Source organism: Onychomys torridus, chromosome 12 (assembly GCF_903995425.1).
Source record: "Onychomys torridus chromosome 12, mOncTor1.1, whole genome shotgun sequence".
Taxonomy (NCBI): domain Eukaryota; kingdom Metazoa; phylum Chordata; class Mammalia; order Rodentia; family Cricetidae; genus Onychomys; species Onychomys torridus.
Genome location: NC_050454.1, coordinates 8,837,048 through 8,854,065, shown reverse-complemented (window position 1 = coordinate 8,854,065; position 17,018 = coordinate 8,837,048). Strand labels below are relative to the sequence as shown.

The window sequence follows — 17,018 nt, the reverse complement described above, 5'->3', positions numbered from 1 at the left end:
AGATTTAGAATGAATGGCTTAAAAAAATGAAGATCCAATAATCTTAGAAATAAATAACTCAGTGAGTCACCCAGTCCTACAGTTTGCTGCCCAGAGGAAGTGCCCTTCCCTAGTATATATAGACACAATGAGTAGTCAGAAAAAGACATTCAATGCTAAGTGAAAACAATAGCTGACATAGCACCTATACTTATATCAGACAAAATATACTTTGAGATAAACCATATAAAGAGGCAAAGAAAGAGACCAATTCAACAAGAAGCTATACCAATTATTATAAACTTATATAACATATAAATAAGATATAAAATGCTTATATACATATTATTTTTAATGCTCTTACTTTCCCACTATATAAAATAATTTGGGATAAATGATTTCTAAACTCTTTGACAATGAAATTGTATGGTCCTCCCCCACAAGTTTATAGTTGTTTTTTATGTTTGGCATTGGCACATCTGCTGATGTCTAACAGGTACATTGTTAGTTTGATAAACTAAGCTCAATCTGTAATACTGTGGAGTTGTTTATGTATTCACCTTTCCAATATACACATATGAAAATCGAAATATGAATAATGTCTAGGCTTGGGTTTTGGTTAAAAGCAGGGCTCCTACTATGGAAAGACTAGTTTAAAACATCATATGGAAAGTGCTCCAAACCTTTGAAGAGCATCAATAATTTGTAATAGTATTCATCTCCAATCATAGATTTTAGCATCAATTAATATCTTACCATGGAAGAAGAGGACATTATGGACAGAGCTGGAGAAATGACTCTGCAGATAAGAGCACCAGCTGCTTTTCCAGAGAAACGAAGTTCAATTCCTAGCAGCCACATGACAGCTCACAACCAGCTCTGATTCCAGTTCCAGGAGATTCAACAGTCTCTTCTGGCCTTCTCAGACACTGTATGCATGTAATAAACAGATAAGCATATAAACAAAACACCTCCATATATAAAATAAAATAAAATGCAAAAGAGGGGGGAAGAGAGAGAGAAAGAAATAGATTATGGTGATGATAGATAGATAGATAGATGGATGGATGGATGGATGGATGGATGGATAGATGATAGATAGATAGATAGATAGATAGATAGATAGATAGATAGAAAAATTGGAGCCCTTTGTTAAGGATGGGAGGTATTGTCTGTTCTCCTCTGATAGGATGTGCAACGCATTTTGTAAGTACTTTAGTGTAAAGCTACAAACTCTGATGGAACCTTGCCTTAGATTTCCATATGAAAGAGTTTAGACATATCACCTTTATTAAATAAGTGAATGAATAAAGTACAGTTTCATGAGCTATTTCTATCATTGGTAACTTGATATTTCCTTGTCTATTTCTTCCAAATCAAAACTTAAGATGAAAGGTAACCTAGAGATAAACTGTATTTTGAAAGAAAGAGTTTGATTTTCGAATGGTCTCCCCATGGTCTAATTTTAAAGCATATAATTGGAAGATACTTTTAGGAGGGAAACGTGAACAAATAGAACTGCAAGCAATCAGGCTTGTAGCTGTTTAAACAAGCGGCTGTTGGGTGTTTTATTTTTAATGTTCAAGAAAGTCTTTATAAATCTGTAAATCCACTGCTTACACCATTCCCACCCTGACAGATCCCAGCACTGCATGATGAGTGGGCTGTTCTTTTGTGAAATAGATTAGCCCTAGGTGGTAGAAGGCCAAAGTGTGTTATTTTAGTGTTTTGATTGTTTTTGTTGTCTTCAAACATCTTTGCCTTTATCCCATTCCTGTATTGATTTCATTAAAGTGTTAAGATTCCTAAAATTAAGTTTTCCAGCTAAAGCATCTGTAATTCCCACACAGATAACATGGTAATAATTACCCACTTGCTCATTCCCCTTCAATCCTTCACTCTCTGGTGTTCCACATAAGGACAACGTTAATGAGGGGTTGCAGATACATGTACTGGATGGATTGACTTGGTATTTAAGCCCATTGCTATGTATGCTGCACATAAGCCTCTACTGACTCATCTCTAGAATTTACGACAACAGCACAGGCTCATTTCTTCTCAGAGCATTATTCCTCCACAGAGAAGTGACACCCCAGATTTAAACTGTTTTTGGGTGACCTCCTCCTCCAGTATCAGATAGAGGGCAAAAGGCTCTTTGACAAAGAAACAGATACAAACACCTCATTTTCTCCACCCTCCTCCTCCATAAGCTCATTACTCAGCTCTTGCACGTGGTTGAGTAGTTATAATCAAATTATTCCCCCTGAAAAGTAGTTGTGTGTGTGTGTATGTGTGTGTGTATGCATGCATGTGCACATGCACATGTGCCTGTGCGTTATCCAAAGACTTTAAGTTTCCAGGAATGAGTACTGGAGAAATTAAGATATTATCGAAGTATTTATCAATTTAAACCCATCCCTATAGAATTAACAAAATGCCTTTAAATATTTTTCTTTAGAAAATGGTCATTGCCTTATTGTCTTCTATCTTAAAGAAATGCTGAGGGATATGACATAGGATGAAGAAAATCTCAACTTGGGATTATAGAGCAGAGAGTCCCTTCCACAGCTACACAGTGAATCAACAAAGAGAAGGACACCCTGGGTTCCTAAGGTTGTGAAACTCCAAATAGGAAGGTGAAAACTACAAACATACATAAAATCATCAGTAACAAGGACTAGATAGATGGTTAATATGCCAAGTGTCTCTTTTGGGCTGGACCATACTGAAGATAAATTCATAGAGATGGATTCCCCAAAGTTCCTTGGCACAGCATATTGCTGTAAGGATATTTACACTGGCACTCTGACTCTCTCTGTCTCTCCCTCCCTTCTTCCTGTTCAACCATCTCTCTTCTCCCCTCCCTTTTGAGTTCCCCTTTCCCAACTGTAACTCTTCACAGCAACTTTCTGCTAGTCTCTTGGATGAATCTTTAATGAAAAGTCCCCCCAACACATTCCTCACCCACTTCACTTCTGTCTCTTTTACACTTGAATATTGTTTCTTCTCTAAAGACATAAATCTTCTGTTGTTCGTAATTTCCCAACCTCTATTATAAAAATTTCTGCATACTGGGGACTTCCCTATGACTTGTTACCTTCAAACCAGTGTTTAACTCACTCCCACAGTTCCAGAGAGATTCCATGTGACATTAATTAAGGTGTGAAATTGCTTCATGCTAATTTCCCAAGCCCTTCTATGATCTGCTATTAAGACAGCTGGGTCTTTTTAATGGTACATTAACTTACAGAGCAATCTAACCTTTCCATTTCTTGGAAATTAAAGAAGGCCAAAGAAGATTTGATTAAACTGTTGGTAATAAAAAAAATGTTAGTCATATTTCATTCTTCCTTTATAGAAACTGATTGAAGACAAGGATTATTAGTTTCACCCAAAACAGAGGGTCTGCTGTCTCCATTTGGATGGAGAATTAGTAACAACTGCAATGGCCCTGTACGAACATCCAACAACCTACTTCATGACATTGGTGACTGTTACAGCTTCCCACATTACCACTCAAGGTCCCCACTTTCTTCTCATCTGTAAAGAATCTAGTAGTGATGTAAAAGGAGTCAGTGATCCACAGCTCTGCAGCCTTGTCCTTTCTGCACAACACTGCTGTTTCAATCTGTTGAATTAGATGGATTATCATCTGATTGTCACCAAGACCTTGATAATAAGCTGATAGCTTTTATAACCATTTTAATTGGAAGAAAACTCATTTTAAAAAGCATAAAGGAATTAGCTCAGATCCACATATCTTCCAGCTTCAGACCTCACACTTTTCTTACACACACACACACACACACTCACACACGTACATTTGTACATGTGTGTGTACATACAAATGGGTTTTGTCATTTTTCACAACTAATCAGCTTATTTATTTCAATGATTCCTGTGATTCAGAATTCTCTGTTTGAGAGTTAAAATCTGCACAGGCATGACGTATATACACATATACATTGCTTAGAAGGTGACACTGATGATTTTCATACAACCATTATATGTGGCATCTCTGTAAATACAGTGTTCTTCAGATTCTCTTGAAGGACTTGTTGAAACACCAAGTGTTGGATCCTCAACCTCTGAGATTTTTTTTTAACTATGTAGGTCTGGCTGTGTCTAGGAATGTTATTTCTTAAGTTCTATGTGCTGCTGTTGCTGCTGCTGTTGCCGTTGCTGTTGCTGTTGCTGTTGCTGCTGCTGTTGCTGGTGTGAGAGTGTGTGTGGAGTAGTGTCACATTTTAACAAACAGGAACTTGGGAGATTGCTAGAAGCAAAGGTCTTCAAGCTCTTTGTTTTCTAGATTCGACAACTTATCATATGTTTCTGTGGAGGAAAGGGGGTGTTTATGTTTAGCTTTCCTGATTAATTTTCTTTGCCATGAAATATTCTTATGCCTCTGAAGATAAAGGGGATTTAAAAATAAAAATATCAGTAAATTAAAGACTCTTGGTAAATGTGACCTACTATTCAGTACTCACTCCCATTCATAATCATCCATTTTTATGGTCACACAAGTACATTCTAGGGATTAAGATTCAGGATTTCAGAGGAAGGGAAAGATTCATTGACTTTGAGGAAGAAGTTCATCTATATCCCAAACAGGGATACCTGCAATTAGGCAATGAACATGTTGATATTCATATGGAAAATGATCATGGAACACTTAGTAAAATGTCATTCACCATAAGAGGGAATTTGGTACTATTGTAGAAAACATTTCTACGCATTTATGTGGATAAATAACAAATGGGCAAACATGTAAGTGGAGGGGTGACACTTAGTAAGTGTGTGCACAAATGTGTGTTATCTCACTATGTCAACTGTTCCTAGGTGACATTTTAAAACATGATGTGGTCCCTTAGACCAGGTTTTTTCAACCATAACACTCTTGCAGTAGGTTCTTATTCTATGTGAATAAGGTTGGAAATAGCACTGAGAATTTAAAGGTAAAAAATAACAGAAAAGGTATAGGTTCTATCTCTTGGGAAGGATGACAGGCATGCCATGGAAACACATTGTCATTTCAGGAAGAGCAAAGCTCCCTTGAGTTTGATGGTCAGGTTTTCAATTCAAGGATTCTCAACATTGTCTTTCATTTTACTATAAACAAATTCAACAATTTGCACATGAACTTAAGAGTTTGTCATATACAGACTAAGCTAACTCTGCCTTGAATATGTGTCTTGCTTGATCAACCTACCCATTTGGTTTTTATTTTTTTTTTTAATTGAGAAAGAGAACACCAGAAGTATTTCATTTACCATTGATATCATTTGGGAAATGTGTGTGTGTGTGTGTGTGTGTGTGTGTGTGTGTGTGTACGTGCGTGTGTGCACGCGCACACGCACATGTATAAAACATTAACAGGAGTTACAGTGTTATAAATGAGCAACATTTTAAAGTTTTAATTTTGTTGATCTGTTAAATTTGCTTGCTTAAAGTTTTACAAGTGTGAGAATGCATGCATCTAAAATATGAGCTTGTACAAGTACTCAATGTTTGTTATTATGATGAGGGCATAGCAAGATTGTATCCATGAGGTAGCACCATGAACCTGGTTTTTTATAGTTGTCACCTTTACAAGCAACAGAAATTCCTGTATTTTATTTTTTATATATTTCAGAAAGTTATTGATTTAATGTAAGAGTTCAGGGAAACATACCAATGATTACTAAATGTTACAAGTTGTAAACAAGAAGTATGAGCTGTGATGAGGGCATGGGAAATCTGCATATTCTGACAGCTACATTTGAATGCAGACACCAGTGAACAGAACATAGGAGAAAAGCATTATACAGAAGATCTGCATTGGAAAACCCATGCTGACAACGTTTGCCTTGTTGTTGTTGTTGTTGTTGTTGAGTAACTGTAAGGCCCAGTGGCACACATTAGTTACCTCTTCCCTTCAAGAGTACAATCCTTCTTGCAAAAACAAAGCAAAACATATCATACATATTATCACAAATTTGGTGGCTTATGGAAGGTTTATAAGCAGATGTAGCATTTCGTTTGTGATTCCATGACTGTTGAGTTCCTGCAGTGGTCAGTACACCGTAGAAGTGTCAACCTTCCTGTCACCAGTGCCCTGGTTACTAGCATCTACCTTACAAGTTTGTTCTGCTCCCATTCAGGAGATAAACATGATATTTTTAGCAACTACTGTATCTTAAGGTAGTCCATAATGTGAGTTCTGTTCTTAGGGACTTGAGTTTGTCCTGATGTCTAAAACCATTGACAAATACTTGGCCACTCAACTTCTACCTCACTGTGCTTAGAAAGATCTGCTGAGTCCCTCACTTCAGTCGGCTATTGAGTTAGAAAAGTAAAACCTATAGATAGAAAGAAAGCTCAAGAGGGGGAGGAGAGAGAGATAGGGAGAAATTGAAGCATAAATTGGAGTATGGAGAAAAAGGGAAGGAAAGAGCTAAGAACATGCTTTGACTTGAACTTGGTACTAAAGAACCAAGCAGAAGTGTCTTCCTATCGACCATCATCTCTGTACAATTAGACCATTCTAGCAAAGGTGATGGCAGAGGAATGCTGGCATCTTACCACAGAAATATTCTAAGGGTGGAGAAGAAACACAGGGTGATACTCCCACTTCCTGCACTTGACTCCTGAACAGAAACAAGGGAAGCTGTGGGATCTAGGACAGCACAGACCAGCCAGATGTAAGGAAGCAAAAAGTTTCAGACACTCAGATATGGCTTCTTAAGACCTTGAACAAATTTGGGGATTGAAACTGTTGACAACATGTGTGAGACACAGCCAGAAGTGCGATTAGAATTGGTTCCATACCAAATATCATTAAGTTCTTCCTATTAAAACTAAAGTGTATCAAGGGGCTGGAGAGATGGCTCAATGTTTAAGAGCACTGGCTGCTCTGCCAGAGGACCAGGGTTCAATTCCCAACACCCACACTTCAGCTCACAACTGTCTGTAATTCTGGTTTCAGGAGATCTGACACCTTCACACAGATATACATGCAAGCAAAACACCAATGCACATAAAATAAAAATAAAAAAAAAATAAATATGTATTGGAAGTATCACCCACATCTTCTGTCTCAAATTGTCACAGGGGAGTACACTAAATTTGGGTTTCTATGAAAGCAGGTATGAAGCTCAGGAGAGATAGGACATTTGCTTCATTCTGTTTTCACTTTATTTCCAGTTTATAATTTTTTTTCCTAGAAAGCAGAAAATGTCACCTTTTACCCTCAATCCTGAAAAGGGTCAAGATGCATAACACAAAAAGCACAGGAAAAGCATCCACAAAGAAGAAGTATTTAATGTTTGAGGTTCTAAGACAAAATAAAGCTATCCTTGATGAGATAGTAGCTCACCATTACAGAAAGTGGTGGAAATGTGATCTCCCTAACAATGATTGCACTTTGAACTATGATCCCCACAAAAAAATGGGGTAGCCTTTCTGGCTAATAGAGAGAGAAAAGTTTAGTCTGGTATAGGCAAGGAACAGAGGCCATGAAATTTATGTCACCAGTAGAGATAACATCTAGACAGATACTTGGACATGTCTGCTCCAGGTTCCTACTATGGTTTTAGTAGTCTGTGATCAGAAATTAACAAGTGAACTGCACATTCTGATTCTGATGCTTGTATGAAATCATGATTATTTTTTATCATGGACTCTGTAATTGTCATTTCCTATGTGTAACTAATTATTCTGGACATATCGGTTGTCATTTGTCTTACCTCCTTGAGGTCTGAATTAAGCTCCTTTCAAAGGAAAGCACATAGTAACTAGCTGGTTCAAAAGAAAACCACATTGCAATTTCAGCCGCAGTTGGTACTTGGAAGGTACACAGTAGATACACAGTAGATCTTAGCCACATAATGAATCCTGAGCTAGATTTGCTTCTATGAATCTATGAAGCTGAGACTGTATTTGCAAGGAACTAAACAATTCATAAACCTTTTCAAATGTGTTTCTTCTGAGAGATTCAGTTTGACTTAGTTTCTCGACTTTGCTGTGTGGCTGAATTCATACCATGTAAGTGTAGGTATTTCTGATAAAGATGATTGAATTATTAGATTTGTTCCCCAGATATTTGTGCATTTGATGGATGGGCATATTATTTGTTCTTTATTTACTATCAAATTTATACTGATGTATATTAACATATACTGATCATGGTTTCCAGTTGTAGGGATGGAATTTAATAAGGTCTGAGACTAGTTAGCCCTGGGCCACCCTTCCTTCACCATCTCCTTATGTTATTCCATGCTATGTTTATGATCCAAAGTAGAGCTGTTTGTGTTTTAACTGTTCATAGCATCATATGGCTAACTTGGTACCACATAAGTAACACAGTTCTATAATTTCTGAATTATAGAATCACTGAATCCTTGAATCCTTTTCCCAAGCCTATATTCTCTCAGCTGTATCTCAATTCTCTACTCTTTAGTTCCAGGACTAAGACATATTTTTTATTACTGAGGAGAGGTTGACCATCCTTATGCTAATAGGAAAACTCTAGATTAAACAGTTCTTTTAAAAGAAAATGTTTATTTACTTTGTTTAATGTGCTTGAGTGTTTTACCCACATGCAGGTAAGTGCACTGCATTCATGCCTTGTGGCTAAGAAGGCAAGAAGACAGTGCCAGATTCACTGGAACTGGGGCTCCAGATGGTCTGAGCCACTATGTGGGTGCTGAGAACTGAACCTGGATGTTCTACAAAAAACAGCTAAATGTTCCTAACCTCTGAGCCATTTCCCCCATCAGTTAGTTACTTCTTTATTTATTAGTTACACTCAGTGCAATTAGGGTGTTTTTAATTGCGGGGAAATATGAGAAGAGAATTTACCCCTTCAATAATTTTAAGTGTACATTTCAGGGCCTTCCTGTTTATCCAGAGCTTACACGCCACCCTCAGCATCCCTCCCATAACTGAGTTCATGCTGCAAAACTGAACCTCTGCACCTGTTAAGATGTAACTCTCCATCTCCTCTTCCCCTCACAACAGTCCTTCCTCATCTTCATGCTTACCGTTGTCTTTCCTCATAGTGATTCATGCAGTATTTGGTCCTTATGAGCTGGTTTATTTGCCTTAGTGTCATTTTTTTTTCAAGGTTCACTCATGCTGTCGCATTATCAATATTTTTTCTTTCAAAAGTTAAATGAATTTAATATATTTGAATATATATCACATTGTATTAATCTATATTCTATAAAATATCACTTTACTTCCTCCTTTGGCTATTATAAATAATGTGGCTATGATCATGGGTTGCAAAAATATGTTCAAGAGCCTTTTTATTTTCTCTTCTCTTCTCTTATTTTTTTTGTCTACATCTTCAGAAGTGCAGCTGTTGGATCCTTTGGTGATTCCATGTCATTGTCTTAACAATCTCACTGTGGCTGTACCTCCTATTCTGATCAAAAATACACAAGTGTTCTAATTTCTTCACATACCTGCCAACATTTGTTACATTCTACCTACACTTTTTACCATATATGTGCCATATTTATTTTCAAAATCATTTCTTGATTACAATAGCAATTTAGTGAAAGTAAGGCCAACTTTAAATATTAATTAATATGCACCTAGAATAGTGTAAATATTGTCTAATATCAGTTTGTGTGTTGAATCTTGTTTAGACCAGATCTCCTGACTGGACATGCTCTTACTGGCTCTGCCACTGCTCAGCCCTTGATATTAGGGAAGTCATTTACTTTTATGTATGTTTAAAAAATGAAGATAATAATTTCTTATCTCTGGTGATCACAAAGTTATTCTAATCAGTAAATGAGAAGATCAATTTAAAGTGGCTTTGAATACTTCAAAAGGACAGATTTTTGTGTGTGTGTGTGGCATTAACAGTTCACATCTTGACTTAAAATATGTTTGTCAGACATCTTATGCTTTGTCACTTCTTAAAGTTTGTCCCATGATTTATTTTGAACTCCTCAGAACTGGACTCAAGTAAGTTGTTACAACTAGTAGAGGTGGCTGTCACCACACTGAAGAGTGCTTGTCCTTTCTCTGACCTTTTTCTTCACGTTGTATCTAATTTCAGTTGCACTCTGTAAAGCACATTTTAGTTCTAAAGCCTGATTGACAGCTGGAGCCCCTTACTTGTTACAGTCTGAAGTTAGATGTTTTGTTGAGTCCCAGGACTTGTAAATGGTAATGAAAAAGTAATTGGTTTAATAGTTCTCTGTTTCTGTCTCTGTTTCTATTCCTCCCTCTTTCTCTCCCTCCCTCCCTCTCTCCATCCCTCCTTCCTTCCCTGCCTTGCTCCTTCCCATTTCTGTATTTGCATGCAATTCCCAGAATGACCTGAGTTTTCTTTGTCTTACAATCCAAATCCACTTTGTAAACAGCAATGTAGACAATGAAATACCTATTTGATTCATTGGGTGGATGAGGGACAGTTTCTTTCAGTGAACTGGAAAACATATTTGTTAATCATTTGGTTTATTAAAACCCTGACAGAGAATCCCTGTATTGAAAAACCAAAAAAAAAATAAAAAATAAACCCTGAATTTTATTATTCAATTTCATGGGGTATATAAGGAGGGTAGTGACTGAATTACCCTAAAAGAAAAACTGCATCTTCTGTTGTAGCATTATTGCGTTTTACTTTGATAAACTATAAAATTTTGGAGGTCATTTTGGAAATTTCTTTGTAGACTACATTTCAAGGATGGCCAGTAGGGTTCAATTATTGGAAAAGTTGCCTGCAGCACTAATTTTAGTACTAATATGTGTGTATTTATACTTGAAGTACTTTGTGTATATGTGAGAAATAGTAAATACACAAAAATAAAAGCTCAAATGTATAACTTGGGTAGAATCTATATAATGAGAACAGAAGGGATGCTGCAATTCTAGGAAACTCAACTACACAAACGTTATTTATCATTATCAAGCAATGTCACACCCTTCAAATATTCCCTAGGATGATCTTGAAGTCATCTGAGGCCCAATATTTTTTTCTGGTTATTTAAAAAGAAAGGTTCTTTTTATCCATTGAGATGATGATTTAAATGATCTGTGCTGGAGCCTGGAGACTGTGGCTTTTCACAGCCAATTAGGTGATGGAGTTTAGAAAACTGCTTCCTGGCAGCCTGTAGGTTGTTTTCCTGTGGAATCACTTCATTACCATGGAGTTGCCCTGTGCACCAGCCAGTGGTAGATAAGTGGATATATGATGCAAAAATAAAAGTTTGCCTTCAACTTGGACACTTGGTACCTGCTCTACTTTCCTCAAAACAGAAATACAAGCAAGAGCTAGGACACTCAAGGGACTTCAACAATCTAGTAGGCTATACTATAAGAATTTTCTAGGATTTTTTTTTTTTTGTTATTGCTGTCATTAAAGGAGTTGAATTCCCTATTTACACCATTTGAAAACATCAGAGGCAACTCTCCGAGCTACTAGTGCATAGCTTACCTATAGGATGCACTCTTCCACTTCAACCAACAGCATTTGGAGATATCAGAAACATTCATGGAAATGAATGAAAGGTTTAAACATGTCATTGAAAAATAGATGTAAAATTAAAACACAAGTATAATTTGAAAAAAGAACACTATTCAACTCTAAAAAAATAGATGTGTGCTACTCTTGCATAAGACATTGAAAAAGCATCTTTCATATCTATATTCTGTATTACTAAGAGACTGTGTGTTATATTTCATCAGCATCATCTGGTAGCTTAGTAAAAGTAGAGGATCCCAAACTCACCACAGAACTAATGGCTCATAAGTCACATAGGAACAATACCCATACTTAGTATAAATGCACAGTACTGCTAAATACACTACTAACACACTGAGGGAAAAAAAAAAAAAACCTTTCTCTTTACTGAACTAGTGCCAGAAGAACCATGCTTTGTATTTTTGTGTTTTTGTATGCTTTGGAAGTAGTGGAATAGCTTAGATATGAACAGTTTATCATGTATTCTCTACAACATGTTGTCTAAAATCTTAATGAATGGCATTATTTTTTTATATTTCTTCATCATGTTAGATATTTGTTACCTATTCCTGCTGATAAAAATGCAATTTTTCTGTCATAAAAGTGTGCCTGTATTGATAGTCAATAAACAGCTAAGTAAGCCTATGGACAAAATAGTCCAGCTCCTGAAGATGTAAATTCCCCAATCTTTCCCAAGAAAAGAAACTATGTGATTTTGGAAGCACCATTCAAATTATTGAACCGTTGTAGTGATAATAGTCAGAATAGACAAACATATTTAGTTCTTCTTATTTTAAGAATGAAAGTTACTCCTGATCCTTAAGTAAAATATGCCTATGTAGACACGTTTGTCTCTATCACAACAGCCCAGTGAGGCTAAAAGACTCACTGTGGTGATTTATCTTGTAAGAATAGCTATGAATTGGAAAACCCTACTCATTCTAAGTGATAATTGAACAAAAGCTGTGATAGCTGTCAGATGACAACCTTAGAGCCAGACAGAGAAGAGAGGATGTGATCTTAATCTTCCATTGAATGGCCACATTCCCTATTGGAGAGTAGCTAATTGCACATGGGCTCTGGGCCTTAGTTTAGGTGAAGGAAGTCTGGACCAACTAAGGAAATACACTGATATTTTTCTGCTTCTCTATCCTCATCCAGGTATCGCTTCTGATGAAGGATGCTCTGAGTATTCTAAATATTCTGAACATTCTAAAGTCAGATTCAGGAAGTTCTTCATTGAAGCCATGTCTATGTTGATCATCATAAGTAATTTTTTTTGTGGTTTTTGCCTTCCAGTGTGTATGTACAGAGAACCATCGCTACATGAAATTGGAGAAAAGCAAGGCCGTTCAAGGAAAAGCTCGGGAACACCCACCATGAATGGCGGCAAAGTTGTGAATCAAGACTCTACATAGCTGAGAACTCCTCCTGTTCTGCCCTCCCCACCCTCTCCCTTCTCCTCCCTTCCCTTCCCCCATTTTCTCCAATAAATCCACCCCAACAAGAGAAAAAATAATAAAACAGCATCACAGGACTTAGTAGCTGAGATTCTGCACTCAAAATCTTCCTTTATGTAGGACAAGAAAATTGAACCAAAGCTTGCCTGTTGCAATGTGGTAGAAAATTCACATGCATAACAATTATCGCACATAAAAGCAAAAAGAAAATAAATCAGGACACCACAAACACTAAATTTAACTGTGTTGTTATTAACAGAGGGCTAGTTGAAATGAAGGTACAACTATAATGCAGACAAAATACAGTTATTGAACTGATGGAAAAGGTTTTGAGAAAGCCACTTAAAAATTGTTGTTGAACTGTAAATGCCTTTAAGTTCTAGAGAACTCTGTGATGTGCAGTTTTGTTTCATCTTTGTATTTTCTTTAGACTTCTGTAAATGGTACACAATTACATCCTGTTTCCAGACATTCTTTCAATCATAAATTTGAACATGTCAAAATTACATTCTTCTAAGTCTGTCAGACATATAGCTAGGGGCCATTTAGCATGAAGAAAGGTTTTAAACATTATTTTGGATGTTGATAATATTTTTATTTTAGAAAATGAAAATCTTGTGTTGAATTTAATCATATTAGCTGATTTAATTCATTTGTAAAGAGTTTCTCCTAAGAGAATATCAGATTTTTATCTAGGTATTTATCTGGGATTTCATTTTTTTTTTGACATTTAGGGGAAAGGTTTCATTGTATTTCTGAGAAGATGTAGGGACCCCCTGCCTTTGGTATGTCTGGTGAAGAAGCACAGGCTTCTTGCTTTTTCCATTCAGTCTTAGTGTTGATTTGTGGGTACCTTTGAGCGTGTATGTGCATATCTAGCTGTCATAGAAAGTTGTCTTTTTTTTTTTCTACTATATCTTGCAGCAGGGAAGAAGGAAGGTGGGTTTTGCCTAAGGAGATAAGCCTGAGATTTAGAGTCAAAGCAAACTTCAATTGCCTTTTTACATTGCCAGAGTTCTATGTGTAGACTGTTTTCCAAACTCCATGAGGAATCAGGAGACATGGTAATGGGATTCCTAACTTACCATCTATGAAGCCAGTCGCTTGTTTGTTAGTATTACCCAATTTAAAAGACTAGATTGCAATAATTCTGTCTTCTAGAAAACAGAAGGTACCTAATTAAACATGGAATTTTCAAGGGATGGTGAGGGAAAAAAAAATGTGGAATTAACAGCCTTGATTCCAAAAGACTGTTTTGTCAGTGGATTTGTGTAGTGAAAAGAACTCCATGTAAGAGCAAGCAAACACACTGTTAGGAATACTGAAACACTAGAAAACATTAACAAAGACATGAAGTTATACCATGGCATTGGAATTACTAGATCTACTTAGGCCTGGAAATCAAGAAGGGTGTAGAGACATCCAAATTAAAACAAACCAAACTAGAATGTTAAAAATGTTTGCAGATTTATGGATATCATAATGAGAAGACTTAGCATGTAACTTCTCCTATATCTCTACTGTCCAGCATGTATTATTCCAAATATGACCCCTAAAACACATACTTTGCAGATCTTGGGCCTCACTTCGAACCTTTCCACTGGTTGCTGTGTTCTTTCAAGGTCAGTGTAGTGTCTCTCTTCTACACACCATTATTCTTCAGTGTGATTCTTGTCCTATCAAGGATACTATTTATGTTCTCTGGACAATGGCAGAAAATGTACTGGAGGAATTTTCCTGTAAAACTACAAAGAACAGCAGTTACACACAAAGGCAAGGCATTTGTACACATTTTAAATCAGAATATAGGGAAAGTAATAGATACATTTAATTTTTTATATAAGGAATATTGCTCTCTTAGGAAAAGAATAACCATGTAAAGACACAAATTCAGGAGTTGTGTTCACTGTCACTATTGATCCAACTTGATTATAAATATACCTGTCACTTCCAGGACCAAACAAATCCCAAGCACAAAGCCTTATTTTCTTTGAAAAAAATAAAGAGGCTTCAACAAAATGGGTCATGGGCTCTTTTAGAGGGAAGTGCCTAGAGGTTTTAAGGTGATATGTTTACTCAACCATAATGCAGCTGAGGGTCCACAGGAAATACAATTGGTGGAAATCACAGTTGCCCATCTCATTGATGATTTCATGATAGAAATTTAAGCTCATTATTTATGAAAATATAATCTGATATTGATCTCTAATAAAATCCCTTCTCTATTTTCAGTGGTTGTCAATCATTCATAATACAGACACACCTTTGTCCCTATCATATCAGTAGTTAAAAAACTTTCTCACCACTCAAGTTGTCTCTAGTTTTCCCTCCACATTGTGTTTAGCAAATGTAAATGTGTTTTGGAAATGAACTCTGCTTCATTTACAACTGACTTCAAGAACAAATTGAAAGCCTCACATTCCTTTTATTCATAAGCCTGGAAAAATGTGGTTTAGAGCACAGGGTGAACAGTTGTTTACTTTTTTGTTGCCTTTTAAGTACATTAAAAGCATAAATAGAGCCAATATTTACTATCTTAAGTTTTAAAATACATTAAGAAATATAAGCATATAACTGTCCATTTCCCTCAAAAACATGAGCCAGTTTCGATAGTTGTTTTTCAGCTTGATTTCCAAGTGATACCTTCACTGTGATAATCTCTATTTTATTTCCTGGCTTCCATTCATCTATCATCTCTTCTCCTTTAATTGTAATAAGGGTTAGCTTTTTGTAGTTTGCAAAACAATGCAAGGGGATATTCCCAGGAAAGGACTCTAGTAGAGAACTATAGGAGTCCTTATGTCTTAAGTGAATGGTCTTGATAATGAAAACAAAACTTCTGTGAGTCTCACAAAATGGCTTTTTGGTCAATATTCTTTACTTGATATTTTAGCTAGATGTTTGAGGTCTAGAAACAAATGGTGCTCAAGTTCTATCTGCTAACTTAGAGACCTTGTGCTTCAGGAGACTGAACACAGTAAGCCATCATTTTCTTGATCATCGTGATAGTTTTGGTTTTGAATTACATCTATGAGGTTCATAAGACATTGTTAGCCATTATGGATTGTCACAGTGAATAGACATCTATGTAATATAATGTAATTCATTATGGGCCTCATTCTAATTCAGACATTTATACAGAATAACTCTTCTACCTAACAAAATGGCAATACTGTTGCTAGGTATTGTTTCTCAATTGGTGATTCTGTCATGCCTCAGAGAAGTGTTGAGAATATTGAAACAAGAGGAAAGGATGGAGTGTAACTTGGTTGTTGTGTATTAAATTGTCTTTAGGTAAAATCTGGAACCCCTGGTTGCTTGGAGAAGAAGCATGACTATGTCAACAGTGATTTATATTTTAAAACGTAGACCCAGAAATAGAAAAGCTACCCTTATACCCTGTGGCTTAGTGTACAAGGCTTTGCTTTTGAGAAGGTTTTCCATGAAGTTGCTTGATTTCTTCTGCACAAGATGAGACGTAATCAAACTTAAAAATTCCCTGCTCATTTTAATGCCATTCAAGGCTGAGGTTATTACTCTGTCATAGATTGTAAATAGCATTTTTTAAGCCAAAATCACCTTTAAAACTGTGGATTGTTCTACAAATATATATGTGTATATATACATATGCTTCTGAAATGAGGATATATTATATAAAGTTTCTATTTGATCTGTGGACTTTCATTAGGTAGTCAAAAATAAAGAGACTTGAATGCAAAACTTTATATATAAATGTATATTTCTAATGATAGTACAAATTGCCACTTTATAATAAAAAAAGAAACAGGTGGGAACAATACTAAAGCACATACTCCTTCAGAACGCTGGTGATTTTTTAATTCCCTTTGATGCAGCAATAATGCTTTAATGTCTAAAATGTTTCTTAGAAAGCTATAATTCCCAATAGAATTCTCATCCCAAGCTGAGGTTTGAAAGCTGGTGGAAGGATAGGCAAAGGAAGTGACATGTTGATCACTATCAGGACATTTTGGAGACCATAATTAAAGCCAATGTTTAAATCCAAATTGGGTGAAAATTGACAATGTTCAGGGATGGTATATTGAGCTTCAATGACAAAGGCAAAAAAAAAAAAAGAGAGCACTGGACACTGTAACAGCTTT

The 17,018-nt window shown here is 36.1% G+C and overlaps 1 protein-coding gene across 3 annotated transcripts in view; it reads left to right on the top strand.

Annotated features, from left to right (window-relative positions):
* Fgf12 (fibroblast growth factor 12) overlaps nt 1–16,622 on the top strand; it is a 522,828-nt gene extending 506,206 nt beyond the window's left edge. For all 3 annotated transcript variants that reach the window (XM_036203272.1, XM_036203271.1, XM_036203269.1), the window contains one exon: nt 12,737–16,622. In XM_036203272.1, the coding sequence (XP_036059165.1) occupies nt 12,737–12,855 (119 nt within the window). In that variant the 3' untranslated portion in view covers nt 12,856–16,622. The remainder of the gene's footprint in view (nt 1–12,736) is intronic.
* The last annotated feature ends 396 nt before the right edge of the window (nt 16,623–17,018 follow it).